General features: G+C 39.8%; 1 protein-coding gene across 2 annotated transcripts in view; it reads left to right on the top strand.

Annotated features, from left to right (window-relative positions):
• Nucleotides 1-14,510, top strand: part of c12h5orf22 (chromosome 12 C5orf22 homolog) — a 60,476-nt gene extending 45,966 nt beyond the window's left edge. For both annotated transcript variants that reach the window (XM_034183725.1, XM_034183724.1), the window contains exons 8-10: nt 1,307-1,373; nt 7,547-7,686; nt 13,771-14,510. In XM_034183725.1, coding sequence (XP_034039616.1) covers nt 1,307-1,373; nt 7,547-7,686; nt 13,771-13,921 — 358 coding nt within the window. In that variant the 3' untranslated portion in view covers nt 13,922-14,510. The remainder of the gene's footprint in view (nt 1-1,306; nt 1,374-7,546; nt 7,687-13,770) is intronic.
• The last annotated feature ends 583 nt before the right edge of the window (nt 14,511-15,093 follow it).

Genomic DNA, 15,093 nt, shown 5'->3' with positions numbered 1-15,093 from the left:
ATTTGGTCTGGTTAGTTTGGCTTCATACTGCAATGTTGCGGTCAGACAAAAGGGATTTTCATGATGTACTTGTGTCCTGACATCATCACTGTAGGCTGCATCTTTCAAAACTACATGGATTGGCTTGTAGACGTGCGTGCATCTGACTTCAGCTTGTTGCCTGTTTGGTGTGTAGTTCAATTTGAACACAAACAAAAAGTTCTGGTTGAACAGAGAAAAAGGATTGAATGGATTCTGTAGCTCATTTGGATAACAATCACTGTTGAGATTTGCCTGCAGTGAATCTCAAGAGGTCAAGTCCACTCAGTGAGCGCAGTGTTGCTTTTAACTCCTGTTTCAGGTCTGTAGGGTGGTAAAGTTCTCATTGAATTCATGCATTCAGATTAAAATGTGTATTGGTGGTGTGGTATTTTTTTACCAGGAGCACACAGCAGACAAAACTACAATATTTTCAACTTTTACAGCTTGCAGCAAAACGGATGTTTTATCTTTAACAATGAGAAAAGGCTGACAGCAGCGTACAGTCAACTTAACTTGTGTTAACCAGGCAAATTAATGGAATTATTGTCTGCTTCTTTTCTTCTACAGTACTACTGTTTTAATAGGTGACGATAACCTGCCACCTTCCTGTAATTTGTCCAAATATCCAAGCCGCACTGTAAACTCACCTGACCATCTTTCAGTTGGATCCGAACTGACGCCACCTCTTTTGTTCGGACCATATCTTGGTCCTTTGGTCTGGATCGTGGTCTGGGGCAGCTTTTACACCAACTGTTTTGGTTCAGACCAAATAAGGTATATGCGAAAGTACCCCAATATCGGCAGTGTTGCCCAGGAGATTGACTATGTTCACATTGAAAAATGCAGAGAATTATGCAGAACTGGAAGGTCTACAGAAGTGCTCAGTTTTTGAATTTTGACCTCAGGCTTGTTGTGGCTTTCCTGAGGATTTGTTTAAAGTCTTGCAGATGACTGCCTGCTCAGTGGCTAAGATTACATCAGGCCAGGAATTTTCAAATAATCTGGTTGGAGGACTTACAGACATGGACACAGCTGGTGATCCAAATGGATTGAGGGTGTTCCTCCACAACCATGCTCTGAAAGTTGCTGAAGTGCTATATAGTTGTGATACTAACCAGTAACCTAAAGCAACGACTGGATGTTTATGGTATCTGGTCTCTTCGGAGGATCCTTGGAATGACTGCATCAAACAAATGCTTAATGTGTCTGTGTTTCTATGTACCTGTGTATGATTTTCTTTTTTCTTTTTTTTTTTTTCTTTTTTTTTTTTTTCATGTGGTTTCAGGATGGCTTCATTACCTCAACTCATTTCCAGCCTGAAGTCAAGAAACTCATGCCCTGACTATGAAATGGTAATAATATTACAGATATAAACATACTAGCGTGTTGCCCCTGGCGATCAACGGGCTCTAGATTCAGTAGTGTTTATAAAATATACTCAACAAAAATATAAACGCAACACTTTTGGTTTTGCTCCCATTTTGTATCAGATGAACTCAAAGATCTAAAACGTTTTCCACATACACAATATCACCATTTCCCTCAAATATTGTTCACAAACTAGTCGAAATCTGTGATAGTGAGCACTTCTCCTTTGCTGAGATAATCCATCCCACCTCACAGGTGTGCCATATCAAGATGCTGATTAGACACCATGATTAGTGCACAGGTGTGCCTTAGACTGTCCACAATAAAAGGCCACTCTGAAAGGTGCAGTTTTATCACACAGCACAATGCCACAGATGTTGCAAGATTTGAGGGAGCGTGCCACTATGAAAGGTGCAGTTTTGTTTTATTGGGGGGGGGATACCAGTCAGTATCTGGTGTGACCACCATTTGCGTCATGCAGTGCAACACATCTCCTTCGCATCATCCGTGAAGAGAACACCTCTCCAACGTGCCAAACGGCAGCGAATGTGAGCATTTGCCCACTCAAGTCGGTTACGACGACGAACTGGAGTCAGGTCGAGACCCCGATGAGGATGACGAGCATGCAGATGAGCTTCCCTGAGACGGTTTCTGACAGTTTGTGCAGAAATTCTTTGGTTATACAAACCGATTGTTCCAGCAGCTGTCCGAGTGGCTGGTCTCAGACGATCTTAGAGGTGAACATGCTGAATGTGGAGGTCCTGGGCTGGTGTGGTTACACGTGGTCTGCGGTTGTGAGGCTGGTTGGATGTACTGACAAATTCTCTGAAACGCCTTTGGAGACGGCTTATGGTAGAGAAATGAACATTCAATACACAAGCAACAGCTCTGGTTGACATTCCTGCTGTCAGCATGCCAATTGCACGCTCCCTCAAATCTTGCAACATCTATGGCATTGTGCTGTGTGATAAAACTGCACCTTTCAGAGTGGCCTTTTATTGTGGACAGTCTAAGGCACACCTGTGCACTAATCATGGTGTCTAATCAGCATCTTGATGTGGCACATCTGTGAGGTGGGATGGATTATCTCAGCAAAGGAGAAGTGCTCACTATCACAGATTTAGACTGGTTTGTGAACAATATTTGAGAGAAATGGTGATATTGGATATGTGGAAAAAGTTTTAGATCTTTGAGTTCATCTCATACAAAATGGGAGCAAAACCAAAAGTGTTGCGTTTATATTTTTGTTGCCATATACCAACACAGTGCAGAGTAGCTACCTAAACTCTGTAAGTGAGATAGAGTATCTCGTCAATAGTTTTACATCCTCATTGAAGACAACTTTGGATGCTGTAGCTCCTCTGAAAAAGAGAGCTTTAAATCAGAAGTGTCTGACTCCGTGGTATAACTCACAAACTCGCAGCTTAAAGCAGATAACCCGTTGTTGGAGAGGAAATGGCGTCTCACTAATTTAGAAGATCTTCACTTAGCCTGGAAAAAGAGTCTGTTGCTCTATAAAAAAGCCCTCCGTAAAGCTAGGACATCTTACTACTCATCACTAATTGAAGAAAATAAGAACAACCCCAGGTTTCTTTTCAGCACTGTAGCCAGGCTGACAAAGAGTCAGAGCTCTATTGAACCGAGTATTCCTTTAATTTTAACTAGTAATGACTTCATGACTTTCTTTGCTAATAAAATTTTAACTATTAGAGAAAAAATTACTCATAACCATCCCAAAGACGTATCGTTATCTTTGGCTGCTTTCAGTGATGCCGGTATTTGGTTAGACTCTTTCTCTCAGATTGTTCTGTTTGAGTTATTTTCATTAGTTACTTCATCCAGACCATCAACATGTCTATTAGACCCCATTCCTACCAGGCTGCTCAAGGAAGCCCTACCATTATTTAATGCTTCGATCTTAAATATGATCAATCTATCTTTATTAGTTGGCTATGTACCACAGGCTTTTAAGGTGGCAGTAATTAAACCATTACTTAAAAAGCCATCACTTGACCCAGCTATCTTAGCTAATTATAGGCCAATCTCCAACCTTCCTTTTCTCTCAAAAATTCTTGAAAGGGTAGTTGTAAAACAGCTAACTGATCATCTGCAGAGGAATGGTCTATTTGAAGAGTTTCAGTCAGGTTTTAGAATTCATCATAGTACAGAAACAGCATTAGTGAAGGTTACAAATGATCTTCTTATGGCCTCAGACAGTGGACTCATCTCTGTGCTTGTTCTGTTAGACCTCAGTGCTGCTTTTGATACTGTTGACCGTAAAATTTTATTACAGAGATTAGAGCATGCCATAGGTATTAAAGGCACTGCGCTGCGGTGGTTTGAATCATATTTATCTAATAGATTACAATTTGTTCATGTAAATGGGGAATCTTCTTCACAGACTAAGGTTAATTATGGAGTTCCACAAGGTTCTGTGCTAGGACCAATTTTATTCACTTTATACATGCTTCCCTTAGGCAGTATTATTAGACGGCATTGCTTAAATTTTCATTGTTACGCAGATGATACCCAGCTTTATCTATCCATGAAGCCAGAGGACACACACAAATTAGCTAAACTGCAGGATTGACTTACAGACATAAAGACATGGATGACCTCTAATTTCCTGCTTTTAAACTCAGATAAAACTGAAGTTATTGTACTTGGCCCCACAAATCTTAGAAACATGGTGTCTAACCAGATCCTTACTCTGGATGGCATTACCCTGACCTCTAGTAATACTGTGAGAAATCTTGGAGTTATTTTTGATCAGGATATGTCATTCAAAGCGCATATTAAACAAATATGTAGGACTGCTTTTTTGCATTTACGCAATATCTCTAAAATCAGAAAGGTCTCGTCTCAGAGTGATGCTGAAAAACTAATTCATGCATTTATTTCCTCTAGGCTGGACTATTGTAATTCATTATTATCAGGTTGTCCTAAAAGTTCCCTGAAAAGCCTTCACTTAATTCAAAATGCTGCAGCTAGAGCACTAACGGGGACTCGAAGGAGAGAGCATATCTCACCCATATTGGCCTCTCTTCATTGGCTTCCTGTTAATTCTAGAATAGAATTTAAAATTCTTCTTCTTACTTATAAGGTTTTGAATAATCAGGTCCCATCTTATCTTAGGGACCTCATAGTACCATATCACCCCAATAGAGCGCTTCGCTCTCAGACTGCAGGCTTACCTGGTTTTCTCCCTCAGCCCCAACCAGTCCCAGCAGAAGACTGCCCCTCCCTGAGCCTGGTTCTGCTGGAGGTTTCTTCCTGTTAAAAGGGAGTTTTTCCTTCCCACTGTCACCAAGTGCTTGCTCACAGGGGGTCGTTTTGACCGTTGGGGTTTTTACGTAATTATTGTATGGCCTTGCCTTACAATATAAAGCGCCTTGGGGCAACTGTTTGTTGTGATTTGGCGCTATACGAGGTCTGTCAATAAAGTATAGGTCCTTTTTATTTTTTTCAAAAACTATATGGATTTCATTCATATGTTTTTACATCAGACATGCTTGAACCCTCATGCGCATGCGTGAGTTTTTCCACGCCTGTCGGTGACGTTATTCGCCTGTGAGCACTCCTTGTGGGAGGAGTCGTCCAGCCCCTCGTCGAAATTCCTTTGTCTGAGAAGTTGCTGAGAGACTGGCGCTTTGTTTGATCAAAATTTTTTCTAAACCTGTGAGACACATCGAAGTGGACACAGTTCGAAAAATTAAGCTGGTTTTCAGTGAAAATTTTAACGGCTGATGAGAGATTTTGAGGTGATACTGTCGCTTTAAGGACTTCCCACGGTGCGAGACGTCGCTCAGCGCTCTCAGCCGCCGTCGTCAGCCTGTTTCAAGCTGAAAACCTCCACATTTCAGGCTCTATTGATCCAGGACGTCGTGAGAGAACAGAGAAGTTTCAGAAGAAGTCGGTTTCAGCATTTTATCCGGATATTCCACTGTTAAAGGAGATTTTTTTAATGCAAGACGTGCGGACGGATTGCAGCGTCGGCTCACAGCCGCTGCGACGCTCCGCCACAGGAAAAACACCTCCATTGGAAGCCTTAAGGACAAGTTGGAACATGTCCAGCTGTTAAACAATTTCTCATATACTCACTCCACTGAAAGCCATCAAAAGCCGCCTGGATTTTACAAATGGTTATCAACACGGAGGTGTTTTTCCTGTGCCACCGCACCGCACGTCTTTCATTAAAAAAATCTCCTTTAACAGTGGAATATCCGGATAAAATGCTGAAACCGACTTCTTCTGAAACTTCTCTGTTTTCTCATGACGTCCTGGATCAATAGAGCCTGAAATGTGGAGGTTTTCAGCTTGAAACAGGCTGAAAAACGGCGCCTGAGAGCGCTACGCGACGTCTCGCACCGTGGGAAGTCCTTAAAGCGACAGTATCACCTCAAAATCTCTCATCAGCCGTTAAAATTTTCACTGAAAACCAGCTTAATTTTTCGAACCATGTCCAGTTCGATGTGTCTCACAGGTTTAGAAAAACTTTTGATCAAACAAAGCGCCAGTCTCTCAGCAACTTCTCAGACAAAGGAATTCCGACGAGGGGCTGGACGACTCCTCCCACAAGGAGTGCTCACAGGCGAATGACGTCACCGACAGGCGTGGAAAAACTCACGCATGCGCACGAGGGTTCAAGCATGTCTGACGTAAAAACATATGAATGAAATCCATATAGTTTTTGAAAAAAATAAAAAGGACCTATACTTTATTGACAGCCCTCGTATAAATAAAATTGATTGAAATTGATTGATTGATATTTTTGTTGAGTGTACGTGGCTGACATTTTTCAAGGGTGTTAATAAATTAATCAAAGCTTGTATAATGAGTTGGAATGGTGTGTGAGTCCAGAACGTTTTTAGGACATTAGACCGCTCCAATTTTTAGAAGAGAAACTTAACCCTTTTATTTGCTGTTAATTATGTAATTTTTTAAATGTTAATTTACTGTCTCAATGTATTTATAAATTGTTTAGGTTCTTATCATATAGACACTATTATTATTATTATTTTATTATTACTTCTATTTTGTCATTTGATTTTTAAATGGACCACAGTGGAAATAAGTGTTTTCACTTTCTTGTGTCATCCATGTATTTTTAACATATTTACAGTTATATGTACTTACATTGAACTTACTAAATAAAATCACGCACGCACTCACGCTTTTAATATAAAGATCATTTACCGCCCCCTGCTGGGATGGCATGAGTCCAGACTGTAGTCAGGAACATCAGCCTAATATCCATAGCTTTTCCAAAAGTATTAGTCCTATCAATGTTACGTTTTGGCGACTTCATCCTTGACCCAAAATGCATAACCATAGAAAATGGCAAAATGTTGGCTCTCCCGTTTCTCGTGATCGAAGTTACACACGCACACACGCACGCACGCAAGGGGAGCTTTTTGTCTTTTTGCATTCAGCAGCGAGCAGGTGCTTCTAATTTTAGACATGCAGAAACAGACGTTGGCAGAAGACATCAAATGCAGTACTCTTCTTACTTATGGTACCAGCAACATGACATACAACTAAACTGACTAAAGCAATTGAACTAAAAAAAACCACAATAAATTAATAACGCTGTCAAACTAACATAAACCACAATAACATTTAAAACCCCAAACTCCCATGGTGACTCCACGTCCAGTGTTTACTGTTTAGCTAAAATTGCTGATTTCTCCAAAAAATATTTGTCCTATCAACTTTCTATTTTCGCAGCTTTCATCATCCAAAATACATAAGCATACCTGGGTTGTCTTGCATGAACTGTCTTGCAGTTCATGTAAGACAACCCAGGAATTTACAGAAACTGGAGGCTTTTTGCCAAGAAGTATGGGCAACTTCACCATCAGAGAAAATAAAGAGCCTCATCCACAGCTGCCACAAAAGACTCCAAGCTGTCATTGATGTTAAAGGGGGGAAATGCATGGTATTAAGAACTGGGTTATGTAAACTTTGGTCAGGGTCATTTGGGTAGTTTCTGTTGTCATTATGATTTAAAAGGAGTGAACAAACACTCTGTGTTATCATTCATATTCTTTTCGTGTGTGTGTGTGTGTGTGTGTGTGTGTACATGAGACTTGCTCCTAGTTCTTCTGAGTTCCTGTGTTGTGTTGTCCCTCTCACAAAACATCTTTGTTGTACTCAGGTCCATCAGGCCGGGTTAACCTGTGACTTAGTTGAGCTGCCACATCACGTCAGCACAGAGGAGGAGATTGATAAACTTATCGCTGCTGTTCAAGAGTTTCTGCAGCAGTTACCCAAGCCGACGCTGGTTACCATGTCCAGGTAAATGCGTCAGCCGTGCAGATTTGTAGATGTTTGGAAAATGTTTGCCATTGAACTGTCCTTAGGTCTGGATCACTTTCGTGCTAGATATTTTACAAAGTACCCTGAAACCAAGACGAGTAAAAGTATAGATGCCTTACAAAAATAAGATAGTGATAATATAGTTTGAATAAAATTACCAACATATCTGATCTTGCCTGTACTTAAGCATGATGTCATTTTTTGATATTAAATGTGTTTACAGTCCGGCTTATACGTTTTTGGGCAGAGATGCTATTTTGTCAATTTGTCTCTACACCAATGCAGTGAAGCTGAAATCTTAAATGAAACGGTCAACGTGGCCTTGCAGTGTCGACTTCCAGCTTTAATTCAATGGGTTTACCAAAAATATCTCATCAACCAGTGAAGAATTACAACTATTTTTATATAAATGTACCTCTGGTTTATGAGCTCATAAGCAGTTTGACCGAATATATGAAATTACCACTTTTGTAGTCAGTTTTCTATAAAGAAGTTGGGATGAACACATGAACAAGTCACTGAATATGTCTTGTACATCATTTACATCAATCATTAAGAAATACAAACAGTAGGGTACTGTATGGTAAATCTGTCAAGAGGAGGCACTTCTCAAAAGCTGAATGGCCGTGCAAAAATGAGACCAGTGAGGGAAGCCATCAAGACACCCAGACTATTCTGAAGGAGTTATAGGCTTCTGTGGATGTTAGTGAAGAAACTGCAAAGTGCAATGTCTGTCTGTTGCATCACCCACACCTCAAATATAAGTTAGATAACTAATTGGTGGTAAAGTATGAACAGCTCTCACTGTGCCACAGCTGAAGTCCATTCAGCAGTCATAAAGATGTGAACCAAAAAAGGTAACATGGTAGCACTGCTTGGAAAACCAGCAGACAGGAAAATACAGTCATTAACACACGTTCTCTGAGGAACATGAATGTTTGTTCCAAACTCCATGTTGGTATGTTCTGGAGAGCTATTTCACGTGATGGAAAGACTGACTACTGGAGTTAGATGTTACAGGCACTCCAGATAAGCTTAGTGTCAGGCCGGCTAGCACGTCCATTAGCACTAGCTTACCAATGCCAGCTAAATATGGAGCTAAATCAAGGCCAAAAGTTTTGTAATCTGAAAATAAAAAAAGATTGAAAAAATACATTTTGAAACTGAAAATTAAAGTTTTGTAATCTGAAATTAAAAAAAGATTGAAAAAATAAATTTTGAAACTGAAAATTCAATGTTCTTGAATTTTATAATCATTTAAAAAGTATTATCAAAATAAAAATAAGTGTAAGATATATATTTTTCAGTTTAAATAAATTTCTGATTCAGCTCTAATTTTTTTGATCAAATAATTTATTTTCATTCATAGTTCTTTTTTCACCTTCAGATCTTTTTTTTCACTTTCAGATCTTATTTTTTCAGTTTCAAACCTTTGGCCCGTTCTGGCATGGGCGTGGCTTCGATTGAGAGGGGCGTGGAATTGTGAGTGACAGGAGAGCAATCAGTCCTCACATGATGTTGCTTTCAGTAAACGTGGTTACTTTGATAGATAATGACTTAACACTTTCTCTCCACTGTATTGTCTTGATACCTGTAAATCAAGTGATGCTAAAGATGTCTATTACAAGTAATTGTAGACCACTCTTGGTCATTTTTGATGTTTAAAAACTGGAAAATATGCAAGATTGTAAAGTTTAACACCTATACCTAAAAAAAAAAAAAATAATGTGTCCCAAATCCACACAAGACCGTGAACGCAGTGCAGCACTGCCGCATGAAAATGAGGCAGGTCGCTCATTTTACAGGCTGCAGCGGAGTGTTACGAGCTTTCTAAGTGATACACAGAGAGACTTGGCTCAGCAGATCTGAAGGAAGCTTTAATATGGACAGAACCAAGCAGACCGCCCGTAAATCCAAAGCCACCCGGAAGAGCGCTCCGGCTACCGGCAGTGTGAAGAAGCCTCGCCGTTACAGGCCCCGGCACTGTGGCACTCCGCCGCTACCAAAAATCCACCGAGCTGCTGATCCACAAGCTGCCCTTCCAGCACCTGGTGAGAGAAATCGCTCAGGACTTCAAGACCGACCTTCGCTTTCAGAGCTCTGCTGTGATGCTCTGCAGGAGGCCAGCGAGGCTGACCTGGTCGGCAGCTTGTGGATCAGCAGCTCGGTGGATTTTTGGTAGTGGTGGATCTCTCTCAGTGCCACGGTGCCGCGCGTGTAACGGTGGGGCTTCTTCACCCCGCTGGTATCCGGAGCGCTCTTCCAGGCGGCTTTGGATTTACGGGCGGTCAACTTTGTTACGTCGTCATTAAATTCACTATCCGGTACAACATACGGATCTACTGAACCAACTGCTACACATCGATCACAATAAACAGCTTTATCTCGAGGGTTTATAGCCTCGTAATAAGCTTTCATTCTCTCTATTTTCTTTCACGCGCCAGCCGCGTAGTAATCCACGATGGAGACAGGAGCAGAGTCATTATCTATCAAAGTAACCACGTTTCCTGAAAGCAACATCATGTGAGGACTGATTGTTCTCCTGTCACTCACAATTCCACGCCTCTCTCAATCAAAGCCACGCCCTCCCATGCCAGAACAGGGCCACAAGTTTGAAACTGAAAAAATAAGATCTGAAAGTGGAAAAAAAGATCTGAAGGTGAAAAAAAGAGATAGGAATGAAAATAAATTATTTGATAAAAAAAAAAAATTACAGAGCTGAATCAAAAATGTATTTAAACTGAAAAATATATATCTTATACGGAAGCGTATTGCATTCACTGGATAAAAAAAAATTTTGACCACTGATCTCGTAATTACGAGATCAGGATCTCGTAATTATAAGATCTTTTCTCGTAATTACGACATCAGGATCTCATAATTATGAGAAAATATCTCATAATTACGAGATCTTTTCTCATAATTATGAGATCCTGATCTCATAATTACGAGATCTTTTCTTGTAATTACGACATCAGGATCTCGTAATTATGAGAAAATATCTCATAATTACGAGATCTTTTCTCGTAATTACGACATCAGGATCTCGTAATTACGAGATCCTGATCTCGTAATTATGAGAAAAGATCAGGTGTCTAAATAGTTTTATGTATATACTTCCGTACTTCCAGTCCCTCAGCACAGACGTGAGCTGAGCTCAGCCGATGATAACACACTATAATCAAACACAAAGTGTGGATTTTCCCCCTGAAGTGCTCCCGGATGAATGTCCAGGGAGGAGCACGGGGCGACTTCCAGCTTTCACTCACACAGACCCACCGACCACTGAGGGACACAGCGGGGCTCACTCCCACCCGGGCACATGCCAGTCTGTGTGCCCGAGCTGTGCCTCGCCTCGCTGGAGGAGTTTCATTCATCCAGCAACAATTTAGTGGGAAATCCACACTTTGTGCGCGCCGTGGTGTGGATCACAATGCAGTGTCGGAGGTTACAAATTGGCCTATTTTCGGTTATGACTTGGACATTCTCACGCTTGGACTGGAAGTACGGAAGCGATTACACACACACACACACACACACACACACAGAAAATAAATAAATAAAAACAATAGCTTGATCTCATAATTACGGCGACGTGGAGCATAATTTCTTGTTATAACGTGATAATTTCTCGTTATAACGTGAAAATACTGCATCATGAAATAACATGATCATTTCATATGACGAAATAAATAACATGATAAATATCACGTTATAACATGAAACTTTTCACGTAATTGCATGATACTGAGCCAAATATACATTAGGGCTTGGCAGCTCAGAGCTTCCGTACGTAAGAAAGAGAGCGACATCCAGCACGTCAGACTGGGCTTTGCGCCGGAACAATCCCAACGAATTGAGATGCCTGCAGTGTTGACATACTAATATTAATATCATCCTCATTTTGAAGAAATATCAGAATTTCCCAGTGTCTCAGACCGAGAAGGTGGTAAGAGCAGATTAATTGCGACAGCGCCATCATGCCCGCTGATCATTGAGGAAGCGCGCATACGGGGAAGCTGGAGACACCTGATCTCGTAATTATGAGAAAAGATCTCATAATCAGTGGTCTATTTTTTTTTTTATCCAGTGAATGCAATACACTTCCGTAATCTTACACTTATTTTTATTTTGATAATACTTTTTAAATGATTATAAAATTCAAGAACAAACATTGAATTTTCAGTTTCAAATTTTTTTTTTCAATCTTTTTTTTATTTTCAGATTACAAAACTTTTGGCCTTGATTTAGCTCCATAGCTAAAGACGATGGCTTTTGGACTGGAGGCAGAAGAAGTCACATAGGGCTTGGTGCTTGCTTGTTGTACCCGGATCACAGTTGCCAATATGAACTGTGAATTGTTTTTCAGCCTTGGATATGCCTGTTAGTCCTCCAAGTCCACAGGTGACTTATACCTCTATCTCCAGGGCGAAACACCGTGCATTAGTGATAGGGATTCTGTCACCCGCAAAGTTAGATTACAGATGCCAGCTGATGTTAAATATATTCCTGGGGCCAAAGCACCCAGCACTGCCTCTCACCTTAGGGTGCTGACCTTGCACAAGGGCAGACAGCCAAAGAAACATGACATTAAGTATGGCCACATAGTAATTCACGTTGGCGCCAATGTTATTCGGATGAGACACTTAGAGGTCACAAAAATGGGCATAAAGGACTTGTGACCTTGCTAGAAAATAGTCTCTAGTCCCCTCCCCTCCCGGGGTAATGATGAGGTGTTTAGCAGGTTAAAATCATTGAACAGGTGGTTGGCACAATTTCATTGTTGGTAACTTCAATATTCATATAAATAAACCTTCTGAGTTCCTCTGCAAATCATTTATGGTCATTGTGGATGTATTAGGATTGTAGCAATGCATTCAGGGTTCGACACACATTAGTGGAAATACCTTGGATTTGGTCCTCATTCGCGGTGTCGCTGTCACAAATATTGACATCATGCCTCTTGCGTCAGTGGTCTACTGAGTCTATTGTTTTCAAGTATTGAAAAACCCAACACTTCCCCCTCTCACTTCCCCCCTCTCACTTGACCTTATGGCTAAAATACTTCCTACAGAAACTTCTTTCAAGCCTAACAATTTATTTCCTTCAGTTTTTACTTTTTATGGCTTTATTTTGACACGAAATGTACTCTCCTCAAAACGTGTCCCTGTGCGGCGCAACCGGCATCCTTATTGTTGCAATGCTGCCACCTTCTGCATCAGTCCATTACAGCAGTACTAAATCCTCTCGATGAGTCGTGTCTTTCAAGTATTTAAAACGCGTTACAGTTGATCTCCTCACGTTACAGTTGATCTCCTTCAATTTGTACTCTTTAATAGATAAAGCATTCAAAAATGATGAGATATATTTTGTAAAATAAAATATTTTTAGGTCAAATTAAAGCACTTTGCTGAATACTATACAGGTATATTGATTGGTTATGATTTTTTATTATAACTGGTGGCATTTAAAAGTGCTGCATTTTGGTGATGGCATTTCACAACACTGTTTAGAATTCAGTTGGTCTGCTGGTGGAATTTGGCACTAATATGTGGTATTGATCTGATGATGGTCTTTTTTTTAATTTATTTTTTAAATTTATTTTTTAACCATCAGTTTTAAATTATTTAAAAGTGGCAAAAGACTTCATTTGCAATAGTTATGTCTTTAAGTGTATTATTTACTAAAAGCAGAAAGGGTGTAATACATACAAGATAGTAAATAAATTTTAATGAAATCAAGACTTGAGCCATATTTTGTTCCAGTATAAGAGTCAAATACCACTGTTTTAAACCAAGAAAAACTGACCAACGTGCTCTCAGAATGCACCAAGTTCCACCATTTTTTTGCTCGGTCATCCACTCACAGAAAATGTTCAGTCTAAAAACTTGCAATTGCTTGCACCCATGTCACATGCATGCATGTGGAATCCAACTACAGTCTGTAGGATGATTGTCCAATTCCTACGGCACAATGCCACATTCTGTAATGTGTTACATACCTACAAAATAATTATGGCTAACCCATAGCTGTGTGTTGTTGGTTTTTTTGGGGGGGGTTCAGGTCCAGTCTGGATGAATACTGCCCACCAGAACAGGTGGATTCTATCCAGAGCAGGATATTGGCTGTTTTGGAAAGTCTGTATGGATCACTGGACCTGCACAAAGACTACGACACCTCCAACAGTCAGGACGGCCAGCCACAGGCTTCTTAACACACTCATCCAGACACACACACACATCACTGCTGAGTTTAGCAGAACTACTCTGTGTGTAAACACAATTTAATGAAGAAAAAGTCAAAACAGGCACATGACCATAAGATCACAAACAGGACTCAACAAAATTAGGCCCATTTAATGTGTATAAAACTTTAGACAATAATGAAAAGCTGTGAAATGTTTATGAATACATAAAATGTCAGACCACTTGCCTCATTTATAAAATATAAAACATTTTGGAATAAAATATTATTATTATTATTTTTATGCAGTCTCCTGCAAATGAAGAAAGCCAGGTTGTATTTAAGTGGAATTCTGTCATTTTATTATTTATTAGTCATTTATTGTATTTGTGTTTTAATGGGGAAATAAGTCTTGTAATTCAAAAATCGATTTGTTTCTTTCAATAAATAGATATTATTTTACATTAGAGTGTCATTGGAATATGAATGTTTGGACATTTCGCATTAAAAATCTGTTGGTATACAGAAGGGGAAAAAATGTGCTTATGGGTTACTTCATGAAAAGGGGTCACATTACACAAGCAAACATTATTGGTCAGTAAAAACAGAACAGCCCAATGTGCATGGAAAAATATAAAATGATTGTCTCTATATATTGATTAAATAACTATGATAACATAGAGGACATAATTATCTTGGAATTGTTCTTTTTTTTACTTTTTATCTGAAAAGTGGGACACATACCCCACCAAATTTGTGACACAGCACCTATGTATTATTTTGGTAAAAATAAACAAAAAATCACTTCAACTAATTTATCTGAATTTACTTCTGATTTGATGGGCACACGGTAAAATTAACCCCCCCCCCCCCCCCAATAGACCAGTGTCTTAATCACTCGGAACAGATGCAGAGAGCATGCCAAAAATGTGGTTTTGAATGTAACTTGTAGTGTCCTGGTCTGTTACATTTAAAACCCATGTTTCTAAACTGCTAATTTATTCAATAAATAAAACTCGAGTTGTGTTGTTTCAAAGCACCACTCTTGAGAGCTTTATACTCACAGGGAGATCGAATTTAGTTGAACAATAAAGTAACAGTCATCAGTTATTCGTTTTATGTTTGTTTTGCGTCCCAGTTTGACCGGTTACGCTTGAGTCCTAAAATAGCACTCTGGGGCTTTCCCGCAAGCCCATCCAAATA

This window comes from Thalassophryne amazonica, chromosome 12 (assembly GCF_902500255.1).
Source record: "Thalassophryne amazonica chromosome 12, fThaAma1.1, whole genome shotgun sequence".
NCBI lineage: Eukaryota > Metazoa > Chordata > Actinopteri > Batrachoidiformes > Batrachoididae > Thalassophryne > Thalassophryne amazonica.
This window is presented reverse-complemented; position numbering and strand designations above follow the sequence as displayed.